Raw genomic sequence first — 22,374 nt, 5'->3', positions numbered from 1 at the left:
TCTAAAATAGTGACATATGATTTCATTCTATTTTTGTAAATTCCCCAATACCATATGTCTTACATGCACTTATATGTATTGCATGTGCACACACACACACACTTTTTTTTACTAAAAAAGCAGGATCATATAAAATATAATATTGTACAAGCTGTTTTTAATTTAAAAGATATTGATAAAGTACTATTTGTGCCATGATCCCTGAAAGATATCAGTAGCCACCACTCTCAGTGCCTTGCCTCACACCCCCATCGGCTGATCTTGGTAAATACTCTGGGAACACTTCTCCTTCATGTCTCAAGCATACACCAAGGCCTATCTCCTTGTTTCCACCTCAGCTTTCCTGATATCTCAGAAGCTCACTGTGCTCAGTTGCATTCCAGAAGCAACCCCTAACCAGGGGAGATGGGAGCCAGTGTACGAAGTGGATAAATGTCCCAGCCCTCTGTCCTTCATTAGGACAATCTGTGGGCATGTCTGCATGGTTCCCCATGAGTCCTCAGCAGGAGTGACCCCAGTTGCCCACAGACTTAACTGCTCCATGATCATCCTTTATTGGTTTCTTCTCCTTCTCTGTCTTGTCCCCAACTCCCTAATTCCTGTATCTTTGGATCACCTCCCAAATAAACCTTCAGCACCCAAGTTCTTCCCAGGCCTTGCTTCAGAGGACCCTGAACTGGGACATAATCAGTTGCATATATTTAATCATAATCAGTTGCATATATTTAAAATAATATCATTATTTTAAATTATGATGAGAAGAAGGATGAGTACAAGGTATCATGAGAAAATATGACCAGGGAAAGGTTTTGGAAAAGGAGACCTAACAGATGACTATGAGTTGGCCAAGAGGAAAGGAGTCCATGAACATCTTTCCATATCAATAAATATGTATCTGTATCTTTGATAATCCGATCAGTAAAAAATCTCATCGTTGTTTTGTTTGGATTTCTTTGATCATTATTAATGTAGGACATTTTATATGTTTGTTGGTTACTGTTCATTCATCTCTGATGAATTGTTCATGATCTTAGCTTACTTTTCTGTTGAAGTTTATTAAATAAATATATATTGAGCATCTACTATTGTTCAGGAACAATACTAGCAACTATGTTGTTAACCATTATAATCTAAGAATATTAACCTGCATTTATCATATATGTTGTGAATATGTTTCCTGTTTTGTTGTTTGGCTTTTAACATTGCTGATTGTGTTTTTATTGCCATACATATTTCATAATGTACATGGTCAAATCTACCAATCTTTTCCTTTATAGTTCCTGTCTGCATCACCATACTTTGAAAATCTTTCTCTACCCCCATGATTAACTTTCCTTATGAATTTGGGATTTCAACTTTATTATATTCTGAATTCTAACTAATGCTTATATCTGTTTCTCAACTTTTCTGTTTTATTAATCTTTCTGATAATTTGTGCTCCCATGTTTTAGTTATTATGGTATTAAAGCATATTTTCATGCCTGGAAGTATATTTTTATATATACACACACATATTACATATGTATTACATACATATACATATACATAATTAATTTATATTACTTATATGTAGTTAGCATAACTGTTGATATTGATGTAATTACAAACTTACAGATGAGTTGCAAGAATGTTACAAGGAACTCCCCTATACACTTTCCCAGATTGACCAATTATTTACATTTTATCTATTTGCTTTATCATTAACATTGTCTCTATCTCTTCCTCCCTCTTGTTTCTCTGTCCACACAAAAACACACCACTTTTTTTTTTTTTTTTTTAGCTATTTGAGAATCATTTGCAGATACAGCTGCAGTACAAATACCCTAAGTACTTCAAGGTTTATTTTGTAAGGTCAAGACTATTCTATTTCTACAGTATATTTTCTAAATTATAAAAAATTTGGAAAATTTAACACTATTTAACACTATTTGATCCACAATCCATATTGAAATTTTGTCAATTGCCACAGTAATGTCCTTTATGGGTATTTATATCACCACCACCATCACCACCCTCCTTCCAGCCCCAAAAGTCCAGGGTCTAATCCAGGGTCACACGTTGCATTTGGTTCTTTAGTCTCATTAGTCTATTTTATTATGGAACAGGAGGTCCTCATTCCCTGTCTTTCTTGACCTTGATATTTTCAAAGACTACAGGCCAGTTGTAGAATGTTCCTTATTTTGAGTTTCTCTGATGTTTCTTCATGATTAAATTCAACTTCGGCATTTTTGGCAGGAATAGCATAGTGGTGAAGTTGTGTCCTTCTCATTATATCATATCAAACAGAATGTTGGCTTGTGCCATTACTGGCGATGTTAACTTGGATCCCTTGATTAAACTAGTGTCATTCAGATTTCTCTGATTATTTTAGAATCATTTTATCAAGTTCCCAGAAAATCCTATTGGAATTCCACTGGAAATCCACCTGATTTATATATTAATTTGGAGAGAATAGATGTTTTCTGTATTTTTAAAGTCCATTTTTCCTTCTCTCAGCAACATTATATAATATCTTTTCTTCTTATAGTTTCCACAAATTTCTTGTTCAGTCTTAGGTTTTTAATATTTCTCATCATAGTTGTAAATAAAATTTCTTTTTCTTTTTTCTTCATATTTTCTATTTTTTTTTTTTTGCTGCTAAGTAGGATAGAAATTGATCTTTGTACATTTGTATAACTACCTTAGATAGTTTTTAAGATTTTTATGATTCTTTTATATTTTCTAGGGAAATAGTGCTGTTACCTACAAATAATAATGTTTGTGTCCTGGGTTTGAATTATCTTTACATTTGATTTACTAGTATCTTATTTTGAATTTCTGCATCTAGGTGATATAAGACTGTAGTTTTCTATTTTTGCTTGTTTGGCTTTGGCTCTGTATTTTTCTGCTTTTTGTATGACAGACATGTGAGTTTTATTAAGTGAATTAGGAATCTTTCCATCTTTTTCTATTCTCCAGGATGACTTGAGCAATATAGAAGTATTTGTTCCTTAACATTTGCTTATAAAATAATTTGGCATGAGTGGCTTCGGGGAAATTGTGTTTTATATTTTAATCATTGCTGCAACATTTTCCATAGTTATTTGTACTGGGATGTCAAAAATTTTCTTGAGCTATTTTAGTAACAACTTTCTATAAGATCTATTTCTTAAAAATTTTCAGCCAGGCACAGTGGCCCATACCTGTAGTCCCAGCTGCTTGGGTGGCTCAGGTGGGAGGATCATTTGAGCCTGAAAGTTCAGAGTCCAACCTGAGCAACATAGGGAGACCTCTGTCTCTAAAGAAAAAAGTAAAAATAAATGAAAATTTAAAAATTTTTTCAAATTTGCTAACAGAGTGTTTATATTATTCATCTATCCCTATGGTTGCATCTCTTTTCTTATTCCTAAAGTATTTGTACTTGCTCTCAGCTTTAATCTTTACCTTTGGCAGAAGTTTTGCCCCTTTATTGTTGTTTTAAGGAGCCAACTCTTAATCTGTTCTACAGTTTTCTAATTCATTAATTTCTGGTTTTATATGTCTTTTAAATCTTTCCTACCCCGTTTTCTTTATTTTTTGTTTTATTTTTCTTACATAATAAGAGCACCCATTTTCTTTAGATTTGTTTTATTTCTCTGTCATCTTAAATCATATAATTCACTTATTTTAATTTGTTCAAATTTTAATAACATACATCTTGGTTTTAAAACTTAAAAACTGTGTCTCATAGAATCACAAATGTTTTAGGAGAATAGGGAATTGTCAAAACCATATAATTCAAACCTTTCATTTTACAGAGTTGGAAAGAAAACAAGTTCAAAGTCTTGTTTCACAGCTAGCCAGTTGCAGAACCAAAGTAAGGATCAAACAATTTTCCTCATCCTCTTTTTTTTTTTTTTTTTTGAGACAGAGTCTCGCTTGTTGCTCAGGCTAGAGTGAGTGCCGTGGCATCAGCCTAGCTCACAGCAACCTCAAACTCCTGGGCTCAAGCAATCCTTCTGCCTCAGCCTCCCGAGTAGCTGGGACTACAGGCATGTGCCACCATGCCCGGCTAATTATATATATATATATATATTAGTTGGCCAATTAATTTCTTTCTATTTATAGTAGAGACAGGGTCTCACTCTTGTTCAGGCTGGTTTCGAACTCCTGACCTTGAGCAATCCGCCCTCCTCGGCTTCCCAGAGTGCTAGGATTACAGGCTTGAGCCACCATGCCCGGCCCTCATCCTCTTTTTCTACTACACCACTCTGCCTGGTTTCTTAACAAAAAAAAAAAAAAATGAGAATAAAGTATAGGGAGATCATTGCTAGTGGGAATATGACCCACCTGCCATTGCAGGTTGGGAAACCCTTCTGGAATGGCCGGGATCTAAAGTAGCAAGCTAAGAGCTTTTGGAGCGGACTCCTTTTTCTCTCTCTGGAACAGAGGTTAGTTTGTGTTGACACAAGGCAAATAAATAAACCTCCTGTTGATTCAGGTAGGGCTCAGGGCACCTGTCTTAAAGGACCAGCACATTCCTTCAGCGACTGGGCCTCCTGAAGAGAGAGCCTCCTCTTCTCACTCAGGCTTCCTGTGGAGAACCACACCCCCTTCATCATGCCTACCATTGTTCCATGTGACCTGATTGCATTTTCAGCCCAGAAACCTTAGGAAGAAGACTTGACACCTATTGAATCAGCTTTCTCAGAGCAGGGCCAATAAGCTTACCAGCAGGAGCAGGAAGAGCAAAATCAATGGAGTGTGAGTAGCTGCCTTAGTGAACAGTCCAGCCGGTCTGCAACCCTGCTTGCTGTGTCTCCTTGCTTGCCCTGGCTTGTATTGGTGAGAAGGTGCAGTGGGGTGGGGCAGCAAGCAAAGGAGTAGTGTAGACACGGATTCAAAAATGAGTTTTTCTTCCTTTTTACTTACCTAAGAGGTTGCAATAGTTAAATAGTTATTTAAGGAGGCCAGGCCGGGCGCGGTGGCTCACGCCTGTAATCCTAGCACTCTGGGAGGCCGAGGCGGGCGGATTGCTCAAGGTCAGGAGTTCAAAACCAGCCTAAGCGAGACCCCGTCTCTACCATAAAAATAGAAAGAAATTAATTGGCCAACTAATATATATATAAAAATCAGCCGGGCATGGTGGCTCGTGCCTGTAGTCCCAGCTACTCGGGAGGCTGAGGCAGGAGGATCGCTTGAGCCCAGGAGTTTGAGGTTGCTGTGAGCTAGGCTGACGCCGCGGCACTCACTCTAGCCTAGGCAAGAAAGCGAGACTCTGTCTCAAAAAAAAAAAAAAAAAAAAAAAAAGGAGGCTGACGATCTCAAATAATAAAGGTATGAAAAGATGAATAGATATGTATACGTATGTTTTACACAAACACACACATGCACACACATACACACACAGAAGGGCCTGAAACCCAAGAGAAACTTACAGTGGAACATCTTTATGTAAAGCAAGGAATATTTTGTAATGGGAATAATTTTACTTCCTTTTTAAGTCTCTGTTTTGTCTAGTCTTTCTACATTTTATGTAGAATAGTGCTTGATATATTTTTACTTCTGTTTTTCTGCATTGCATGAAGATAAAGGTTTTACTCCTGTCACCTGAAGTTACCAGTAAAATTCAATGCAGCTCACAAAGATTCAGAGTCAACTGATGTTTATTAAGGGCTAACTCTGTCAAGCTCTGTCTCCAAGGACTTTCACGAGAATTATTTTGTTCACTCCTCTGCACCCACTTTCTGCATAGTTGATGTTATCATTCCTGCTTTAAAGATGAAGACACAAAAGTTCAGAAAGTTTAAGTAACTTACTCTAGATCTCCCAGCTAATAAGTGCCAGAATCTGGAATCAAACCCAGATCTTCTGATTTCAAGTTCTACATTCTTTCATCTGCCTGCCAGGCAAGAGCTATTTTACACTAGATGGTAAATTCCTTAAGGTCTAGGATAATGTCTTGTTTACTTTCATGCAGCGTGTTGTCAGCTGTATTCCAAGAGATTATAATATGTTTTGTGGTGTATTATCTTTTATTAATTTTATTCATATGTTAAGAATTACATAAACAGTCTTTAAGAGATCAAATCACAACACTATAAGACCTTTAAAAACTGGCCATCCCCTGACCCACCCTACATAATGAGTTTTTTGTTCCAAAACTATTCCATGCAATTTGATTTAGAAATTGCAAGGGCTGGGAATAAGAAATTGTTTTTACTTAATAAATGCTAAGTCCCAGGCAGTGTGAGCAGCACTTTCTGTAGGGTTTTTTATCCAATCCTCAGAACAGCTCTGAGGCAACTGACCGACCTACTGTGGGCTCTCTGGGCTATGTCCCCCTCACAGGGCTGACTCCCAGTGCTGCCAGAAATACCTTTACTACTAAGTGTCGAGAACATTAACAATATGTTTTATAATCCCTGTGAAAATACAGCTGCTTTTCGGAAGTTCTTCCTTCTACTCATATCATAAATTGATTGGTTACGAATTAGACAGAAACGAAGCTAAAGGAAACCTGCACCCAGCAATTTCTTTTACAAAATCTGAATATTCGTCACCACTCTTTTCCTCCTGAAAAACAGATATACATCTTACAGATTTGTTTTAATATTTTGTAGCTTTTAACATTTATTTTAAGTTTTGTGGCTGTTTAGAAGCTATACAAGCAGTACATGATTTTAAGTAAATGGTCTGAATTTGGCCTCCAAAATATTGCATTTTATCCTGTCCACAGAACGGCTCGTAGATAACCCTTTGAACTTGTGAGAAACGCAGCACTGTCTGCTGCATTTGTGAAATTCAGCACAAACACTGGATCATTTGTTGGCATAGATTATGTTTACCAGTATTTTGCTTTCATTTGTTTCTCTATTAAAATTACTCATTAAATACATATGATGGAAATTTCATCTCCTTTCTTTGCCACCCCTTTCCCCATTTCTTATTCAGGACAGGAAGGCATTCCCTGGCTTTATAGTAGGCAGACAATTAATCTGGTCCTGAATATTTCAGTCGCTCTTGTTCTTTTTTTCTCTAACTTCCTTTCTTCTGCTAATGTCAACTAGTTAGATATTTGTGTTTAAGTGTATTAAAATATAACTCTTAAGTCCCAAATTGTTTATAGAACTTGACAGGAATCAGAAGACAGAATCCTCCTCTGTCTGCCTTTGCTGCCTTCTCTTAGCCTTGGGTGCCTTCTGCAAGAATGCACCACACCGGGCAAGGCAGCTCAGCAACTCGTGAGGAGGTGCCTCCAGCTCCACAGGCCTGCAAACATTTACTGAATGCTTACTGTATGCTAGGCCCTGTGAATACAAAGATGAATAAGAAATGAGTTACCTTCCAGCAAAGGAGACTGCTTCAGAAGCAGATGATTATAAAACAGTGTAGGAAAGAAACATAGTGGCAGATGGTTGTACAGAGTGAGGTAGGAGCACAGAGGGACAACTGAGGCAACTTCAGAGAGCCAAAATGATTTCTTAGTGGAGCCTGAGAAATCAGAAGAGGTCTCATGCAGTGCAGGGAGCAAGGGAAGGCAATTAGGGAATGAGCGGAGAGTTAGAAAAGGACTTCAGGAGGAAGTGGCAACAGGAACCAGTCACAGACTGAGAAACAGCTGGGGCTGGGGACTGTTTGGGGCATTAACTACCTGCAGTTGAGTTGCTGAAAAGGCGGTTTAAGAGATGATTATAAAGAAGTGAACTAGTGCCAGGTCATGGAGGAAATGCTTGGTCATACCAAAGTATTGAAATGAAGCTAACATTGTGTTTCCACCTGTAGCCCGCAGGGAGCCACTAAAACAACTTAAGCAAGGGAATTAACTTACCATTGCCCTTTTAGATGGGACCATTTGACACTAAATTTAGAAGAGTTTGAGAGGCAGAGCACTAGAGACAGAGAGAAAGCTGCTACAGAATGTAGCTATACGTTAATGGAGACCTGCATTAGGACAAGGGTGACAGGAAAAGAGGAAGTGATGAAGTTTAGGAGCTAAAATTGGCAGCACCTGGCAAGCAGCAAGTGTGTGTAATGGTGGTGAGAGGAGAGAATTTAGAATGAGTTCTCAAGTTAGAAACTTAGGTCGCCAAAAAAATGCTGGACAGGTAGCAATTTAGAGATCATGCTGTTTCAGTTCTTGTCATGTTTACTGTGTAATCCCAATTATATGATGTTCTCAAAAAGGCAAAACTATAGAGACAGGAAGCAGGTTGGGGGAGTGGTGGGGTGGTCACAGAGGGGCACTGGGAACTTTGGGGGTGATGGAAATTTCCAGTATCGTGGTTGTGGTGGTGGTCACAAGACTAAGCACTTAACAAAACCCATGGAAGGGGTAGATTTTAGTTTGTGTAAATTCTGTTTCAATGAGTCTGTAGAAAATAAAAGCAGCAGAGAGCTCCTGAGGTTTCGTTCCTCTAAAGCCTATTTTCGGGTGGCAAGTCCCTGTCTCTGGTGGCCTTTGCATTAAGTTTGGGGTGATCCTGAGTATCTGGATGGAAATGTCCACCAGATGGTTGGAGGAGGTGGTAACACAGATTTGAGAATTTTATGCATTGGAAGAACACACAGCCAATACTTAAGAATGAGAACCCAGAGCTTGATTAAATTTTTATCCACCAATGAACAATACCTGTTTACAAATCTAAATCTGCTCAAACATAGACATAGATATATATAGATACAGATACACACATATATACGTGTGTGCATGCTGTTTCCTTGCCCACTGGAGATCAATGCAATAAGAAGTATTCTGTGAAGCATTGCATCAGAAGAGGCATTTGCAAGGAATGCAGACAAAACATAAACCAAAAACCACACACCTCCTCCAAAAAAAGAGTGGCACGTGTAGAAAATTATAGCTCTGAATCCATGTCAAGGAAGAGTGTTTGACAGCTACAGGATATGAAAAGAAGATTCAAATGACTAACTTGTCTGGTCTGGGGAAAGAAAAGGGAATGTTCACGAGAAGCCAGAACCCCTTTTACCTTCTAGTATCTGATAAAGGCACCTTTAATACATCCACCTCACAACGCTAACAATATATGTTAGCGTGTTTGCCCAGCTGTTTTCTTTTTACCCTAGTAAGTATGAAACTGTACATATACTACTTCTTTTTAGATCTGGACATTTACTAAAGCCATTTTGATGTTTGAAAGCAGAAGTTAAATTGTAGACATTTTTTAGAGACAAGAAACTTCATTTGTATATCTGGATAGTGTGATGCATGTATGCGCATTACCTTCTAAACAATACAAGGGACTTTAAATTTAAATGATTCAAAGAATTTGATTTCTTAGGGCTCTTCTCCTGGAATGGGAGAATAAACATTTGTAACACTTGGTAAATATTATATTTTAATTTCAAGTCTGAATTATGTTGAGAATTCCATGCTTTTCCAAAATTCTTAAGTTTTCAAAAAGTTCAAATTGTCTTGTTACTATAAACTTTTTAAGAATTATTTCTCAATTTAGAAAAACCACAGTTAAATTCCTTGCCCTTCAAGTAAATAGTTAGCAAAAAATAAAGTTCTGACAAAAACAAAGACATGAAAGCTCAAGCTGAGCTATTCTTTTGAGAGTTTTAGAAGAATTATTGTGGGAAAAAAATGGAAAACCACAAAAATAATTTTTATTAAAGTACTAGTCAAACTTCTACGTCTCTGTAAAGACCAAAGTAAAACCACAAGCAATCATAGTTGGAAAAAAACTGACCTCCCTAGTAGGATAGATAGCATTTCATCAAGGTGGTGTGATAGCCGTTCCTTTGTGGAGAAACTTGTTCGACAACAAGAAAAATACAGGTTTGTGTTTAACACAGTAATTACTGATTTAGTGAGAACACTGTTGACATTCAGTTGTTTTCTGTCTCCTTTGAGGACAATCTGTAGAAAAATATAAACCATATTTTGACTTCATTTGCCCCCTTCTAACAGTTGGTGTGTGCCAGAAGACTGAAAATTCGTGTTTCTTTCTTCATTTACCTGTATAAATTATAAAGACAATTCCTTTAGCTTGTATCAGACTCTTGAGCCTCATATAAGTTATTTGAAATTACTTCTCTGGCCCACCTTTTTTAGCACATAAAAGTGGGAGACTATGCTTATTACATAGCATTAAGGCCTATCCTACTTGCAGGGGAAGGGGACCCAGAGAGACAAAGGTGCAGGAATTTAAGGCACACCGTAAAGCTTGCTTTCTCCTGCCACAGCCTGCTACGAGGGCCAAGTAGCCATTAGGGAATCAGCTTCGTGTTGAGGCAGAGCTTCCTAAACTTTGTTTTGCAGAACATCAGCTCTAAGGGATACCAGTAGTTGTTACATAGATCAAAAGAGGAAAGTAAGTTCTGTATTCAGCTGTTTGAAAAAATGCCAGTTAAACAAAAGATAAGCAGGGTTGTTTCTCTGCTGCAAGATCCAAGAGCCATTGACATAATTCCTTGCATGCTGAATTTATAAGAGAGGGTGATTATTTGTAGAATTTCCTAGACAGTTCACATCTGGGTGCACCTTTGAGACTAGGACATTCACAGATCTGCTGTTTGAAAATGATGGGTTAAGGCACTAACTCCGGAAGTCCTATGAAAGCCTGACTACGTGACACCACAAACGGAATTAAACCAGAGGCTCCAGCTGGTGCATGATTTTAGTTTCTTTGGCCCACACAGTGTTTTTAAAAGCCTAAAGTCAACATTTACAAATCAGGATATTTCAACATAAATAATGCAGGTTATATAAGCTTCTCTTAAAAAGTCAGAGGATGAGATAAATTGGGGCCTTCAGTCCTCTGAAGCCATAGCCCACTGGGTCTTGGGAAGAAGCCACCGCCCAAGGGGAGAGATGTTCACCCTATTTTTCAGCATCTACAACCACTTGTTCTCTTACACCAGTCATCACTCATTTAGCTCACTTGGGTGGCTCCTCTGAGCCACATGGTACCATTCACATAGATGAATTCATTCCACTGGCTCTGAGGTTGAGTCTGGGTGGGTGGTAGACAGTATGACAAAGCCTAGAGTCTGGAAGCAAATATGCCAAAATGTTGACAGTGGTTGTCTTAATTGCTGAGGTTATAACATTTTTTCTGCCTCCTTTTATTTACTTTTTCATGCTTTCCAAATATTCTGCAATAAACGTGCATTTCCTTGGTAATCAAATGAGAGAATTAAAAAAAAACAGCTACAAATATTCTGAAATACACATTTTTGAAATTTGGCTATTGTGAAAATTTTTGCCTTCCTTTACATCCTAATTACTAATAGTATTAATAAAATGAGTAAGATAAGCATGAATTTGATACAAAAAGCCAAAAATAGATCTGCTTCAAGAGTTATCTTAACATCCTATCTCTCAGCTATTTATCATAAATTAATAATATAAATCTATGCTTATAGTTTATGGGAGTAGAAAAGGTGTTGTTGATTTATCTTATATGAAGTTTGGTTTTTGATATTTGGGCCTTTCCTAGTTTCTAGAATATGATAGAAAATAAATCACCTTTTTATCTAGAAAATGATGAAAAATAAATAGATGGATAGAGAAAGGGAGATCCATCTGACATGGTAGGGGAGTCTGGGAGAATTTAAGTGGAAAACTAAGGCCTATGTTACTGGTGAAGGTATTCTCCTCTGTAAAATGGGGATAATGTTAGTACCACACTCATCTGGGTAAGTGAAGTGCTGCCTAAGAAAGGCCTAACACAGGACCTGACCAGAGGAAATGCACGGTAAATTATTTTTATCAGCATTGGATTGGGAGCGAATGGTGGTTTTTTTGCAATTTTTATATTGATTTCCAATGCTGTTGGGTACTGATATAAGAATGTCTTATGTAGTATGACAACATAAAACAAATTGGTATTTTGAGATTTGTTTCGTGGCCTAGTACATAACCCACTTTTTAAGATGTGCTACATAAGTTTGAGAAAACAATATTTTGGGGTACAGCATTCTTTGTCCATTAGATCAATATTTTCAATTGTGATATTTAAGTCTGTATTCTTACAGACTTTTTGTTTGCTTCATATCAGTTTCTGAGAAACTTTATTTTTACTCTTGTGTACACGAGGATATTAAAAAATGCTAACTACATAAAGTTAAGTTGACATTTAAATGGCAATCATGGCTGGGCGTGGTGGCTCACGCCTGTAATCCTAGCACTCTGGGAGGCCGAGGCGGGCGGATTGCTCGAGGTCAGGAGTTCAAAACCAGCCTGAGCAAGAGCGAGACCCTGTCTCTACTATAAATAGAAAGAAATTAATTGGCCAACTAATATATATAGAAAAAATTAGCCGGGCATGGTGGTGCATGCCTGTAGTCCCAGCTACTCAGGAGGCTGAGGATCACTTGAGCCCAGGAGTTTGAGGTTGCTGTGAGCTAAGCTGATGCCACGGCATTCACTCTAGCCTGGGAAACAAAATGAGACTCTGTCTCAAAAAAATAAAAAAATAAATGGCAATGAGTTATAAGCTTTTTCTACTGACTACACCTGAAATTGCACAGAATAGAACTAGCTTAATGTATAAAATGACTAGGACTTTTCAGATATTTTTCTTTAAATGTGTGGCATCACCTCAACACTCAGTGCAGCATGAGATCCAGCTTTAAAGCTGTTGAAGGTATTCATGCTACACTTACGTCTGGAGGGCTCAAATAGAATAGTCTGAAGAACATGAGCAGCATCAGAAAATGTGAGAAGAATTTCCACATTAGCTCATTTTGTCTAGCCCTTTGGTGTCTAGCAAGGCTGCACCTAAGCCAGCTAAGAAAACCGATGTTTATCCTGATATTGAAGTTCTTTAGGCTAAAAGATTTTATAATTTTTGTTGGTAGCTTGTAAAGAAATTCATTCTGTCAAGAAATGCCTTCTTTCTTTCATTTCAGCTTTTCATTCACTTATTTCTTTCTCTCATGTTTGTTGAGCACCTTCTCTGGGCAACTCACTGTAGGGATGAATATGTTACCTTGGAATGTCAAAGGAGGCATTCTTTAGACCTTCTTGGAGTTTTACTGTGTGTAAATTAAAACCTAAAGACATAATTGAGGATAAGAAAATCCTTGTCTTAAGTGAAAAAGACATAACTCTTGGGCATATGTATATTTTTCATTCACTCTTGCTACAGATGATGGAATCAGAATTATTCACAATTTTATTTATTAATTTTATTAGCTGGGGTCCAGAACATTTCCAAATTCTTGGTCAAATGCACTGGGGGACGATATAGCCTCGCCCTTTAACAAAGTTTTATTTAGGTATAATTGACATATAATAAAATGCACTTATTTAAATTACACAATTTGATTAGTTTTGACATGAGTATATACCTATGAACTCATCACCACCCCCTCATCCAGTCCCTTAGTGATCCATCCCTCCTGTCCCTCTACCCCTATGACCAGGCAACCACTGACCTGGTTTCTGTCACTGTAGATGAGTTTACATTTTCTAGGATTTTATATAAATGGAATCATACAATATACATACTTTTTAATCTGGCTTGTTTCACTCAGTCTGATTATTTTGAGATTCACTCATGCTGTATCATTCCTTTCATTGCTAAATAGTATTCTATTGTGTATATATTCCATAGTTTATCCATTCACTTGTTGATGGACATTTTGTTTCCAGTATTTAGCTATGAAAAGTAAAGCCATTATGAACATAATATACAAATCTTGGCCTCCATTTCTCTTGGAGTAGGTACCTAAGAGTGGAATGGCTGGATCATATGGTGGATATATGTTTATATTTTTCAGAAACTGTCAAATTTTTTTCCAAAATGGTTTTACCATTTCCCATTCCTACAGATAGTGTATGTGAATTCCAGTTTTGCCATATTCTCCCCAACACTTAGCATGGTCAATCTTTCTTAATTTTAGCCATTCTAATAGATAGGCAGTGGTGTGTCACTGTGGTTTTAATTTGTATTTCTTCAATGACTAATGACTAAAGTACACATTTTCATGTACTTCTTTGCCTTCTGTATTTTGGAGAAGTGTCTGGTCACATATTTTGCTCATCTTTTAATTGCCTTGTTTGTTCTCTTATTATTGAGTGTTGATAGTCCCTCACATATTCCAGATACAAGTTCTTTACCTCGCAAATATTGCCTTGCAAATATTTTCTTAAAATCTGTGCCTTATCTTTACATGCTCTTCACAGTGTCTTTCAAAGAGCAGAAGATTTTAATTTTGATAAAGTCCAATTTATTAATTTTCATTTTATGGATCAGAGGTTTTCTCCTACATCTTCTTCTAAAAAATTTATTGTTTTAGAGTTTTCAGTTATATCTGTGGTACATTTTCAGTTAGTTTTTGCATATAATGTTAGGTATATCTCAAAGTTCCTTTTGCCTATAGATATCCAATTGTTCTATCACTATTTGTTGAAAAGACTATTTTTTTCTCCATTTAATTTTCTTGGTGCTTTTGTCAAAAATCAGTTTACCATCTTATTCATGGGTCCAATTCTGAACTCTATTCTCTTCCACTAATAGTGTTCTTTTTTTTTCCTATCTTTATGCCAGTACCACACTGTCCTTATTGTAGCTTTATGTTAAGTCTTGAGATCAGTAGTATTACTCCTCTAATTTTTTTTCTTTTTCAAAGTTGTTTTGGCTATTCTTTTTTTTTTTTTTTTCTTTCTTTTGAGACAGTCTTGCTCTCTTGCCTGGGCTAGAGTGCCTGGCATCAGCCTCGCTCACAGCAACCTCAAACTCCTAGGCTCAAGCAATCCTACTGCCTCAGCCTCCTGAGTAGCTGGTACTACAGGCATGCACCACCATGCCTGGCTAACTTTTTTTTCTATGTATTTTTAGTTGTCCAATTTCTGAGCTCAAACAATTCGCCCACCTCAGCCTCCCAGAGTGCTAGGATTACAGGCGTGAGCCACCACATCTGGCCTGTTTTGGCTATTCTTGATCTAGCTTGAGGAATTTTCCTTGTTCTTACTCTGTGAAGTGTCTTCATCAGGAGTACCACCCTCTAATCAGATGAAGTTTATAAAAGTGGTATTAAAACTATAAAAGTACCATTTAATTTGTTGGAATAATACTGCCTAGCATGTATTTGAACACATGTAATTTCTCAATTTGCTGTTATTCATTATCTATTTTGTACAGTTCTTAACAACATTTTTAAGAGGGAAATGGGCTAACCAGGCATAATTTGTTAAGTTATGAAGGGTCAAGATGCCATGTCAAAGGTGAAATGCTTAAGGAACTAAGCTCAGAAGTGGCCAGACCTGTTGGGAGTCTGAGGCAGTAGCTCAGGGGAGAGATAATGAAGACTGCCACTGGGCAGTGCCACAGGGTCAGGGAAGAGGATACAGATCAAAAGACGTAATTTGGACAGAGTAATTCCAAGCTTTCTGGCTTGGGTCACTGGGTAACCCACTGGTCATGCCATTTCCGTGAAATAAAAAAATTCAGAAATTCAAGTACATGTTTGGAGGGACCAGTTTTGCATGTGCTGATTTTCCACCAGGAAATAGTTGGTATGCAATTGAATATAGATATCTAGAACCCTATGGAGAAGTTTAGGATGGGGCTTGGCCTTAGACTTCATCGTCATGCATCTGAAAGTTGAAATCACAGGTGAGAATGACTGATGATGATGGAATCACTATTGCACCAGCCATCTCAGTTGCAGTAGTTACTTGCCAATCTGGTTCTGGCAACCACATTTCTGAGGTTACACTGTCTAGCATTTGAACAACAATAGCACAAAAGGGCAAAAGCTTCAGTTCTTTTATGAATGCAAATTTCAGTTCAATCTCTTGAACAGAAGAACAAGAAAACCATCAGTCTTTCCTCTCATAGACCATGTGCATGTGTTGGGGGTAGTATAGAGAAATTTGTTTATGTTGTACCCTATCACCTAAGTGATCCACACAAGCCCAGAAAAATGTGCCCTTAAGCCTTACCTTAATTTGAGAAAAGGCCAGGCGGTTACTGGCATTTTGCTGAGACTTGCACAGTTTAACAAGGAAGAATGCGAGTGTAAATGAAGTTAGATTTCATGCCAGTAAGAACTGGTTCTGAAGCTTTTTAAAAAAGGTGCAGTCTGCATGGCATTAAAAATTGTGTAAGAGTCTGCTTCAGCAAATCCCTGTATCACAGTTTCTGGAATAAATAAAGATGGTTCAGGAGAAGGGTTACTTGTTGGAGCCAGAATTTTTTAAATGTCTTTTTAAATTTTGTTAGGAATTACCAACTTGTTTTAAAAATTTGAAGCCAGTTTTTTTTTTTTTTTTTTTTTTTTTTTTTTTTGAGACAGAGTCTCGCTTTGTTTTCCAGGCTAGAGTGAGTGCCGTGGCGTCAGCCTAGCTCACAGCAACCTCAAACTCCTGGGCTCAAGCGATCCTCCTGCCTCAGCCTCCCGAGTAGCTGGGACTACAGGCATGCGCCACCATGCCCGGCTAATTTTTTTTATATATATATTAGTTGGCCAATTAATTTCTTTCTATTTATAGTAGAGACGGGGTCTCGCTCTTGCTCAGGCTGGTTTTGAACTCCTGACCTTGAGCAATCCACCCGCCTCGGCCTCCCAAGAGCTAGGATTACAGGCGTGAGCCACAGCGCCTGGCCCAGTTTTTTTTTTTTTTTTTAATACATGCTTTTGTCTTTAAGTAGGTATCTTCCAGATGTCTAATTTATGCTGATATTTAAAAATATATATAATAACACCACATTGTTTTTTCCTTCAGCCCCCAATTCTCTCAGATTGCCCCATCTTGTTTTTCCAATGTCTGTACTTCTGCATAACACAAAGCCCTGCCTGTTGTAAGTGTGCGATTGCTATACTTGCCATTCTGTGTACATTTGATGCTAAGTCACACCTTAGTGCCTTTGTACAGGATCCCCTCATCAACCTTGTGAAATCACTACTTCTCCTCTGAGAAACCATCCCTTTCCATCCCCTTCTCTTATCAGCAAGAATTGACTAAGTATTTTGTTGTGTGTCACCTCTTCACAGAGTGGTCACTGTGTATTGCAATAACTTGTTTATTATTGGTCTGCTCTCTTTCCAGATGAAGAGATCCTCAGGAGTAGAGATCTTGGACTTAGCATGGTGCCAGACACTTAGTAGGTGTTCAATAAATGGGCCTACTAAAGAGAGGAAGGGGAGGAAAACAGACTTTTAAGGAGCCCCTGCAGAATCTGAGCAGAAAGGACCTGAGATGTAGGAAGAAAAATGAGAGATAATGGTGTCATGGAAGCCAAGGGATTAGAGAATTTTTAGAGGGAAAGAAGGACTGGTCATTAGTGTTAATTGCTGTTGGGAGTCAATTAGATAAGTACTGAACATCTTCATTGTATTTTTAGGAACTGAGAAAATATTTCCTCAGCCATAATCACACCATAGGTGACACTGCAGGCATTGTTACCCACACCAACCAAAGATATGTTGGCAACAAGAGGGGGCTGGTGACATTTTGGAGGGAGATACCATCAAGCTGCTGGACTTGGTGATATCTATCATTCTGACATTTTATACTATTATTCTCTCCTAGTGGCAAACCCACTGCATAATAGTTCATCTCAGTTGAAAACTGAATAAAGAGTCCAAAAATAATAAATATTGGCGGGATATGCATACAGCTGTGCCAGATTGACATTCAGAAGCTACTTTGGTGAATCCTAACAGGCCTAAAGCCTTCTTGGTGGATCATCTCTAGGAAGATAATAATGAGAAAGACAGTTACAGTTGTAAAGCTCTGTCATTCTCAATATAATTGCAGCTGTCTCACAAAAGCAAAATAATTTGGGAATGGTATTTATTAATAAAAGCTGCCAAAATTTGGGCTGGGGGTGGTGGCTCATGCCTGTAATCCTAGCACTCTGGGAGGCCAAGGCAGGAGGATCACTTGAGGTCAGGAGCTCAAAACCAGCATGAGCAAGAGCGAGACCTCGACTCCACAAAAAATAGAAAACTTAGCTGAGTGTGGTGCCACATGCCTATAGTCCCAGCTAACTGGGAGACTGAGGCAAAAGGATTGCTTGTGCAATCCTTTTGAGGTTGCAGTGTTGCAGTGAGGTTGCAGTGAACTGTGATGATGCCACTGCATTCTAGCCAGGACAACAGAGTGAGACTCTGTCTCAGAAAAATAAATAAATATTTAAAAAATAAATAAATCCTACCAAAATTCACAAGAAAATCCTGGCTATAAGGTGAGGAAATGTCTTTCTATGGACTATTTGAACATCCTAAGAGAAAGATTATAATGTCTTACTACTAAGAAGAATAAAATGTTCATGGGATGGTGACATCATTTAATATGAAATATACAACTTTTTGAAAGATAAGAAATTAGAACAATTCAAAAGATATTAATATGTTGGAGTTATGTGAGAATGGATACCTTTAAAACATAATGGTTATTAAAGTAGAAAATGTCCAATTATCTATTTAACATTATTTAATTATGCTATAAATTTTGATATTCCTCTTACCTCAGAACCCAATACCATCATTCTTTTGACTGTTTGGGAAAAAAAATGAAATTCTTCTTTTGGCTGGTACTATAAAGAGGGAGGGGTGGATTTAACATTATAACCTATGAATATTCTCATTTAGACCAAACCAAGGTAAATTTTCTGTGGTTGATTCTTGTTCTTGTTGCAGCCAATTTCAATACTTTGAAAGAATGATTTAGGTTACTTTTTTCATGTTCACAGATTTAATACCACTTTTGAAACAATAAAAATTATTTATATTTCTCTGAAATTTTAAAAATAGCAAATTCAAGTTGTTCTCACTTTTCTCTGTTAAGGAAATATATTAAATGAGCTATATTCCTACCTGTTTCCGTTCCATATGGGGGAAATGAGTTGGATAGGAGATGAATTCAACTGGGGCCTATCAGGAAGCCCTCTAGTGCTCTCTTAGGTCATTTTAGAGGATCAGGGGTGTTAAGGTACCTCCAAAGTATTGTAGAGGGTATTTTTTCTAATTATAATTTAAATCTCAGGAAAATATAATACTTTTATCTAAAATACATTTTAGTATGAAAAAGCCTCAACATGAATACTTTATTATTAAAGCAAATTACTTTCTGATACACTCTGGCAAAAAACTAAATTCTCTTGCTTTTTCTCATTTTCATTCCGTGGACCTCAAAGACCTCCTGACAGCTCAGTTACACAGGGCAGGCCTAGTTAAGTGATCCAGCTCACTCCTCAATCATATAGTTGGTACGGGCAGAATCTGCTTAAAACCAAGAATTGTTTTAGGAAAATAAAGACTTTTGATCGATCCCCTTTAGATGTCATACAAGTTTAACAATGCAGTATGGTGGTACAGTTTAAACCATGGTCTTGAACATGAGCTGTGCAGTCAGATAAAACCTATGTTCACATCTTTTCTCCCCCAATTTCTAGATCTTTGACTCAGTGTGTTGATCTGTAACACAGAATGATTAGGAGGAATCAATGAGATAATGCATGCCAAAGGCTTAGCACAGAACCTAGCCAGTTTTAAGTATGCAGTAAGTAAGACAGTCTCTTAAAGACAAAGGCAAAATTATATGTGCACACTGTGCAGACATACTTGGTGTACACTATGTGTGATAAGTGATAGTAACACCTTTCCCAGGAGATTCTGTTTCATCTCATATATACTCTTATTTAGCCCTTTGGTAATATTGTGAATTGGAGAAGTCACTAAATGGCTGGGGCTTCTGCTTTGCCAATTGCCAAATTCTCCCTGTTAGCATCCAATCTTTTGTGTCCTAGGACACTATCTTGCTATGTTTTTGAAAATTAAACACTGTTCTTGAGGTTTTGCTCATGGAATTGTATTTTTTTCTTCCTATTAAATCATTATCTCAAATTTTTAAAACTGCTTTACTTTTATTTTTTTTACTAGGGGAAAAAAGTGTATTTTCATTAAGGTAAGTGAGATTCAAACAGTCTCATGGGCTTTTTAAAAATGGTTTATACAAGTCACTCATTGTTTTGAAGTTCATGGTACATATCGACTTGACAAATTAGTTCTATATCCTGGGAGGGAAATAGGGGATTCTCAGAATCCCCTATTATTGAGTTAGAAATAACTCAATAATCTAATATATAAATATGATTGCTGGATTATAATTGTAGTTACAATTGCCGGATTATAATAGCAACTCTAATCTGGAAATACCTGTTAAAAAATGTTCAAGAATGTACAAGAATCTCTTGTAGTTTGGAGACCTGCTGCTGAAAGGGAATAAGGAAAATAAAGAATAAAACTCCTATTAGTGTGGAAGTGTGTCCTGGACTTGTAAAGAGACTCACCTCCTAAATTTAAAATCCCCTTGTCATCTAGGAAAACAAAGTAAACAGTGATTTCTGAAATGACCCCTAAATCCCTTACAATGTTAAGTATCTACTGGTCCCAGGCACTGGGAAGAGAAAAGGCAGATCTCGTCTTCTTTATCTTCTGACTTACACTGCAACCAGACAGAACACAAGAGGGGTGTGTGTGTGTGTGTGTGTGTGTGTGTGTGTGTGTGTGTGTGTGTGTGTGTGTGTGAGAGAGAGAGAGACAGAGAGAGAGAGAGACACAGAGACAGAGAGAGAAATTGATTGATTGAATAATTCTGATAAATATACCCCAGGGGCATGGTTAGGAGGGCAAATTACAGAGTTATGATTTCTGCACAAAGAAAAGAGTGCAGGACATTTCCACATAAATAGAGCAAGGGGGAAGGGAACAAAGGATACAAAAAGCAAAATCAGAAAGAGAAAGAAAGAAAATATGTGACAAATCAAACAGGAATCTTTAGTGAGGAAATGCTGGTGTTTCTCATACCAACAAACCCATTGGCCACTTTAGTAGAAAGTGAGGCGGAATCCTCACAAGGATTAAAACATTTACTTTTTATTTGTGAGTGGAGGTTATTCCTATGGCTAATGCTTGTTTGCTAGACCTCTGACTTTCTGGCCAGACAGTGGGAACTTCTGGAGAAGCCATCTGCCAGGTGGGGCACAGGATGGAAGGGGTGGGTCAGGCACAGCAGTGGGTTCCCGGCAGTGCTGCCTGACACACGCCCACAACCGGTTCCTTTCTGGTCATCCAGCATCTCTCATCTCCCTCTTCCAGCTAACTTCCAGTTGGCGGCCAGCCAAATAAGAAATTGAATCAAGAAAAATGTTTGTTCTGTGTGTGTATGTAGTTGGAAACATGAAGGTATGAGGGAATGTGAAAATGCTTCCCCCAAACTGTTTAAAATCTCTAAGACTTTGGGAAATAATCAGAAAAATTAAACTTGCAACATGCATAGGCTTTCGCTCTTGAATAGTGAGTTGTGTTTGCTTTATGGCATTGCACCAGTAAAGCAGAAATTTCATGCGGCAACCATGACACCGCTTTTATTACCACACACCAGAGCACGGGCCCTGAGTCACATCTGTTCAAATTCCCCAGTGTTCTGCACCTAATGATTTTTTTTTTTTTGATCTCTCCTCCCCTGTGCTATTAACTGTGGAAAGGAGGGGCCACTCGGTAATTCTACACCTGTTCAAGTCCACGCCTATCAACTTGCTAGGCTTCCCAAACAAGTGCAGGGCAAAGCATGAGAACATCCGAGTCTGGGGCGGCGGCAGCTGTGGCAGTGGCTGCCACTTGGTTTGGCTTTTTGGATTTTAGTTCAGAGTCTCTAATGTCTCTCCTACAATGGCAGTTGATGACAGCAATTTATATTCCAGAACGAAGAACAAACTAAATTCATCTCAAAATGATTATAAATCATCGAGACGGAGCAGCCTGCCACCTGAACTGCTCATAGGAAATGACATTAGAGGAAGACTTCAAAGGAACATTAAGAACTTGGATCCCATTCACCTGAGGCGCCCAAAGAAGAGACCATCCATATTTCCAGGTAGGAATTGTTTAAATCTGTGCCCACTGGTTGAAACAAAAAACAAACAAACAAAAAAAGACATCACAGACTATATTTCATTTGTTACAATCAGATGTTCATTTTAAATTAACTTGGGACCGCATCTGAGGGCTTTAATTAGCCAAATAAACATGTTTGAATGTAAAAGTTAGAACAATTCTTAGAACTGAAAGCACCTTGTATTCTTCCTTTTATTTTCTTTATTGATTGTAACATCTTTAAGGATCTGTAAATCGCCATTTATTTTATTACCCTGGCATCCGCAGGACTGTGGAATTGCTTTGCTTGCAATCCTGAAAAATTCCATGCTGCATTTCATTCTCTGGCATATTTTCTTTATTTTGCAAGATTATTGGATTGTTGAGTGAAGTTGATGTTTGTGTGCACCAGAAATTAACACCATTAAATACTCCAATGCATGCTTCAAATTCCTGTCTTGCATCAGAGCCTAAAACCATTTGTAGTAGAGGGCTCAATGAAACAATGTGGATGGTGAAATGTATTAGAGCTCAGGAGACACATGGATTTCAATC

The 22,374-nt window shown here is 37.7% G+C and overlaps 1 protein-coding gene across 5 annotated transcripts in view; it reads left to right on the top strand.

Annotated features, from left to right (window-relative positions):
- The window catches only part of FRY (FRY microtubule binding protein), a 407,943-nt gene that overhangs the window by 77,221 nt on the left and 308,348 nt on the right, over positions 1-22,374 (top strand). For 3 of the 5 annotated variants that reach the window (XM_076009506.1, XM_076009505.1, XM_076009504.1), the window contains exon 1: positions 21,468-21,820. In XM_076009506.1, the coding sequence (XP_075865621.1) occupies positions 21,616-21,820 (205 nt within the window). In that variant the 5' untranslated portion in view covers positions 21,468-21,615. Of the gene's footprint in view, positions 1-21,466; positions 21,821-22,374 lie in introns of those variants that run through there. The other 2 variants (XM_076009508.1, XM_076009510.1) reach the window with 2 other exon arrangements.

This window comes from Microcebus murinus, chromosome 13 (genome assembly GCF_040939455.1).
Source record: "Microcebus murinus isolate Inina chromosome 13, M.murinus_Inina_mat1.0, whole genome shotgun sequence".
Taxonomy (NCBI): domain Eukaryota; kingdom Metazoa; phylum Chordata; class Mammalia; order Primates; family Cheirogaleidae; genus Microcebus; species Microcebus murinus.
Note: the sequence above shows the minus strand (reverse complement) of the source record. Positions and strands in the feature narration are given on the sequence as shown.